The sequence below is a fragment of the Rattus rattus genome, chromosome 6, assembly GCF_011064425.1.
Source record: "Rattus rattus isolate New Zealand chromosome 6, Rrattus_CSIRO_v1, whole genome shotgun sequence".
Taxonomy (NCBI): domain Eukaryota; kingdom Metazoa; phylum Chordata; class Mammalia; order Rodentia; family Muridae; genus Rattus; species Rattus rattus.
Genome location: NC_046159.1, coordinates 64,031,240 through 64,037,402, shown reverse-complemented (window position 1 = coordinate 64,037,402; position 6,163 = coordinate 64,031,240). Strand labels below are relative to the sequence as shown.

The window sequence follows — 6,163 nt, the reverse complement described above, 5'->3', positions numbered from 1 at the left end:
TCCAAGGTTTCGGTCAACCACAGTAGGAAGCTGTGGTAGAACATGGCTGCTCACCTTACAGAATCTATGAAGGAGAGCGAAGGAGAGAACGCCGGGTCCAGGGTGCTGTTTTCTGTTCTCTTACCTTTATGTGGGCTCTAAGGCTTGAACTCGGTTTTCCAGGATTGCTCAGCGAGCACACCTGCTGAGACGGCTTGCCGGCCCTATCTTTAAGTCACTAACATGTGAAAATATGAGGAACAGTTCACTGGCTATCAATAAACGACTTAATGAACTTTAAGGGTCTGTGATCTAAGCACACAGATCTGAGTACCTCACTGTGAAATGCATGCCCTCCCCAAGACAGGGTCTCATGTAGCTCAAGCTGGCCTTGAACTCAGTAGCTGGGGGTGATGATGAACTTAAACTCCCGATCCTCCTGCCTCCACTCCCAGCTAGCTGAAATTACAGGTCTGTACCACCTTACTGAGCTTTAAATTTACAAAGCTCTTCCATGCCATCTGGGATCCTATTTCTGTTGTTTGATGCACCCTAATAACATGTTGATCCATGTTCCAAGTGGTTATAGACTGTGGAAAATTGGTTGGCTGATGTATCGATCATCTCGGTTTGACCAATGTCTATGACCTTGGCCAGGCAGACAGCTGCTTTGTTTACCCCATGATTCTATTCTGTTGAGGGCATAACACCAGGGTCACCAAGGGCCCCATGGAGCGCACACCTCATCCATAGAACAATTACTGTTCTCTAGCCAAGCACTTTAGGCCTGCCTCCTCTTTCAGTGAATTTAATGAGGTCATTCCTCAATGCTTCGAGATGTGCTATAGATTGCATGAGTTACCCATGGCTGAATACTAATTATCCCAACTTTAGAGGCCTAGAATAGCACAGATGGCTGGAGAGATGGCTTAGCAATTAAGAGCAGGTACTTTTTTGGTGGAGGACCTGAGTTCAGTTCTCAGCACCCACAGCAGGTGATCATGTCTGCCTGTAACTACAGCTCTAGGGGACTCCATGGCCTCTGGCCTCCTAGGGTACTTGCACTCACATACACATGACCCCACACACACACACACACACACACACACATAAATGTGAATGTCACACACCTCAGTTTCTATGGTTCAGAAAGTCACATGTGGCTTAACTGAGCTCTTTCAGTCAGGACTAAACTCTGTGGCTCTTTAGTTGAGAAAGCTGCTGGAAAGCCAAGCTTGCAGCACCTCACCTCAAGCTCCCTCCTGACTCGATTCTTCCGAGTTCACCCACATGGCTGTTGGCAACTTCAGTCCTTTGAAGGCTGTTAGCTGGAGGCCATTGTTGGCCCTGTGATACTTGGACCTCCATATGAACAACTTACCTACAGCAGCTGGCTTCATCTCAGTGGGCAGTGGGAGTGGGGAGAATATCTGAGGGATGGGTATTGAAGCTCTATGTAACTTCATCTTAGAATCATCTATTACCTTTGTCATACTTTCTAAGTTACTAGGGCCTGGGAAGGCGAAGTAAATTACTTGCCTTAGCAGCACAAGGGTCTGAAGTGGATCCCTAGGACCAACGTTTTAAGGAGCCAGACAGGGTGGTATATACTTGTAATCCCAGCATGATGAGGTGGAGGGTCCAGGTCAACTGGCCTACCCTTCCCTACATGGTCCAGGCTAACAAGAGCAGACAGTGCCTGAAGGATACACAAGATTAACCTCTGGACTTGATATGCATGCATGTAACACACACACACACACACACACACACACACACACACACACACGTGCTCGCATGTGTGCGTGCACTAGCTCCAGACTTTAAGGAGAAGAGGTCGATTGACCAAGGGCATGGATACCAGGAGGTGGAGTCACCTCACGGTGATGGCAGTAATTCTGAGACTATGTATGATGGACGAAAACCCTCAGAAAGCAGGTCTTCATAAAGACACGTGGCTCAAACTGAATAGTTAGTTCATGTGGGAGGGGCTAAGTTATTAGTTTTTCTACCTTTTAATTTCTTGGGTCTTTTAACTTTAAAAATTATCTAAACTTTAGTATTAAAAAGTTGTTCTCTCTCTCTCTCTCTCTCTCTCTCTCTCTCTCTCTCTCTCTCTCTCTCTCTCTGAAATCAGCCAGACCCAAATGCTGCACATATGGTAATTTTTCATTTGGAAATAATTCCAAAGTTAAACTTGAAACCAGTAATAATTTCATATACCCCTGCCCCTATCAGATGTGTTGTTAGCCAGTTGTCAATACTAATACCAATTCATTCATTCTGCCTTTCCCTTCTTTTCATTTTATCACATTTATGTATTTGTGTGTGTGTGTTTTCTGATGCACTGTACCATGACGTGTGTGGAGGTCAGAGGACAAGGGAGTCCATCTGCTCTTTCTCCCCACCATGTGTCTTTCTGCACTAGAACTCAGGTCCTCAGTCTAGGGGACAAGAATCTATTCATTGAGCCATTTGCCACTCTCTTTTGTCTCTTTTTTTGAGACAGTCTCACTCTGGCCTGGATATCCCAGCAATCCTGCCTCAGTTTCTCAAATGTTGGAATTGTTGGCCTAATAATGCTGTTTGGAAACGTTATGAAATTGGTTCCTGGGGAGGCTGGTCTTGGTTGCCATTTAAGTTCAGGTCCTGGTGAGAGTATCTGTCTGTGCCCCTGACACTGCATGGAGACATGGCTCCTGTCTGACTGACTCCTCCTTCCTCTCTCTGCAGAAAACCCTGAGCGAGCCGCTCTGTACTTTGTCTCTGGCGTGTGCATCGGCCTGTTCCTGACCTTGGCAGCCTTGGTGATGAGGATCTCCTGCCACACGGACTGCCGGCGGGGTGGTTCCCGGAGGAGGTGCTTGCAGGACCACGAGAGCAGCAGTGACAGCAGCGACAGCGAGGATGGTAGTGAGGACACAGCCTCGGACCTCTCGGTGCGTAGACACCGTCGCTTCGAGAGGACTTTGAACAAGAACGTGTTCACCTCTGCAGAGGAGCTGGAGCGCGCACAGCGGTTGGAGGAGCGCGAACGAATCATCAGGGAGATCTGGATGAACGGGCAGCCTGAGGTGCCGGGCACCAGGAGCCTGAACCGCTACTACTAGGGCTCAGTGTGGACACCAGAACCTCTGCAGACCTCCTGGAAAAGAGAGTGGGTTCTGCAGGCAGGGACGATGTGCAGAGCTGAGGCCAGCTCTGTTAATGTGGCCGGAGAGTGCAGAGCGCCAGCCTACTTCCCAAGAGCATTGGGGTTTGCTTTAGACTCTTGCCTCTGGAGAAATAGACAACCCAGGCAGGGGTATCTGCCTTTTCAGGTCTGGACACCCACCTGGACACACCAGCCCAAAGCTTCCGGGTCTTGGAAAGGTGCTAAGGATTTCCTCTCCAACCACGTGACAGCGATGTGACGAGCTGAAAGTCCTTCCGAAGTGCTCAAGAAGTTTGGGCGGACTTGTGCTATTCCTTTACAAAAGGAAAAAAAAAAAGTCTCATAGCTGGAGAGCTGGGACATCAGGGTGACCGTAACCCAGAAAATGTAATTTTCTAAAGGACTCCGTGTAGAGGAAGTGGTTTTGATTGAGGTAGCATGATCCATGCTAATTATTTAAAGCTAATTTTTAAAATGAAAAAAAAAAAATCTTGGCAACCTCTGCATTTTAACTGACACCTCAGGGATTAAAATCCTATTTTTTAGTCTAGTTCCCACCTCATTCATGAAGATGAATAGAACTTACTGTTTAATGAGATGTGTTGGAGACTTAGGACACATCAATAACCTCAGAGGATAAAGGGTTTTATTTTTTAGTAGTTTATAAAATATATATTGACATGTGTATTTGAAAATGCTGCATAAAAATAGAAACCATGGGTCCTTCCCTTTGGAGAGATAAGTCTCATGACTTCAGAGATTCATAATATTTAAGTAATATTTTGTTTAAAAAAATAGTTTGGATTTCCAAGAAGAGAATGGAAACCAGAGGTGAGAATTAAAGCCAAAATTAGAATGGTGTCTAAAATAAACATTCCATGAAAATCTTTTGCTTCATGTCTGTGTGGTCATGCATAAGCCTCTATGGTCACCTTTAGTTGTGGGCAAGTGTGGCCTCTGCAGGACTCCGTAAGGATTAAGGATTAAAAAGGGTCCCTGGAGATAAGGATTCTGTGTGTAGGTTATATGGTATGGTTGAATTATTGCTAAGCAGATAGAGGAACTGAAGATTTACCTAAGGCAAGAGAGATCAGATAGTGACCCCACCCTCAGCCCTCCCCCTCTATGGAGAGAAGTTTGTAGGGATGGAATGCAGACACACCCTAAGGAAGACTGCCATAGTTGAACCTGGGTGACAGGATGAGACAGCATCCTCCAGGGCAGCAGTTCATAACAGTAGCAAAAGCACAGTTGTGAAGCAGCAATGAAATAATTTTTACGGTTGGGGTTCACAACGTGAAGAACTGCATTAAAGGTTTACCGAATCAGGAAGGTTGAGAACCACTTGCTCTAAAGCATAAACAGGAAACAAGGTTTGTCATGGATTCCCCTCTCTTGCCACAGACTAGGACCCTTCCTGAGTCCAACTGCACAACCTGGAGCCTTCTTACTGGGAGGGCTTCTCCTCTGCCCATTGCCTCTGCCATGGAGTGTATAGTGTTTATGGAAATTCACTCTCAGTCTCAGGCTCCCTAATTGTACACTCATAATCTCCAGTTGCCAAGGACGATACAGTTTGCTTGAAGCCCTCTGTGTCTAGTCTGATTATTCCACTTAGACCAGCCTCCCCTTGGTTAACAGTGCCAAAGACTGTAGTTAATTAGCATCTCTGCGTCGGGATTTACATCCCTGTGCTTTGGGTCCCTTGGGGCCAATCACAGCAATCATCCTATTTCCTGGGCTGTTGATTGATGTCTTTGGTCCTGGTCTCCATCTCTTAGAAAAATGGAGCAGTCAGTATCTCCCATCATCTTCGGGAGATGGGCCAGGTGATCATAGAGAGAAGTTACAGCCCTCGATAGACAGAGGCTGCACTAGTGGATGTGCCTGACAGGGTTCTAGGGCACACAACTATCCCAGTGGTCACTGAATCTTCATATCTTTCCACCAAGTCCCGGGGACACTATCTAAGGAACACAAGATACTGAGCGATAGTTTAACCAGTGACTTCCCTTTTGTGTAGCAAGATTTCCACTTATTTTTAACCTGTCCAGTTTCATATTGTTTAGATTTGTAACACGATTTCTGGTTCTAGTTTCTATACAAGACACTTATGCTTGTAATAGAGAGATATCCAACTTGGGAGAATTTATTGATTTATAAAACTCAAAGGGCAGAGGCGGATCGAGCTTCAGGGATGGCTGGGTTCAGAGAATCAAGATACCACCAAGAGTTTAGATTTTCCTAACTGCTTCATCTCAGGTTTGTTGGTGGTGCTGGTGGATCTTTGTTTTTGTTTTTTGTTTTGCTTGTTTGTTCCTGCTGCAGATGCAACTGTAGCACACTTACATTGTCTTGAGTGCTAAGCTTCAACACAGCACAGAGAGATTGTGTATGTGTGGGGTGCGAGCGTGTGGGGGCGGGGTAAGGAAGGAGAGAGGAGGGGAATATAAGGGTCATTTTGGGTGTGTGTTTCCTCTGCTGAGAAATACCAGCTGACCAAAGCCTTCAGAAATTTTTGGGAAACGTAAGGTGTCTCAGGGGCCCAAGGAAGCCTCTCTCCGCCTTGAGGCAGCTTGGCCTCTCTTGCCGTAGGACAGTTTGCACCCACTTCCCTTAGAAGCATCCTGAGCTGACCAGCATAGGTAGCTAATGGCAAACTCATGTCACATGAGAGTCACTGCCACTGGTGGGCTGTGCTTTGGACACTTCTGGATGTACACTGTTGCAATGTAGGACACAGGAAACTAATGCCTCACTGAATGGTAGGTCAGAATGATGGAGCCTCATTGTCTAGTGTGCCCACCAGTGAGATTCCACGGGATCCATGAGTCGTGTTTTTCTGCCATTAAGGTGTGTGGCATTTTACTACACAACCGACAGCTGTACAACCAACCCCATTCTTTGGCTCAATGTTCCTTCTTGAAATTTAATCGCCGTGGAAACAGTGCTGCGACCTGGGACACATATGAGGAAGTGGCTCATGGGGGTCCTGTCCTTCTGAATGGGTGAATACCCTCACGGAGGCGG

General features: G+C 46.5%; 1 protein-coding gene across 1 annotated transcript in view; it reads left to right on the top strand.

The window, feature by feature from the left end:
• The window catches only part of Eva1a (eva-1 homolog A, regulator of programmed cell death), a 21,637-nt gene extending 17,615 nt beyond the window's left edge, over window positions 1-4,022 (top strand). Inside the window, exon 2 of the mRNA XM_032906307.1 lies at window positions 2,713-4,022. Within this exon, the coding sequence (XP_032762198.1) occupies window positions 2,713-3,089 (377 nt within the window). The 3' untranslated portion in view covers window positions 3,090-4,022. The remainder of the gene's footprint in view (window positions 1-2,712) is intronic.
• Window positions 4,023-6,163: the final 2,141 nt, after the last annotated feature.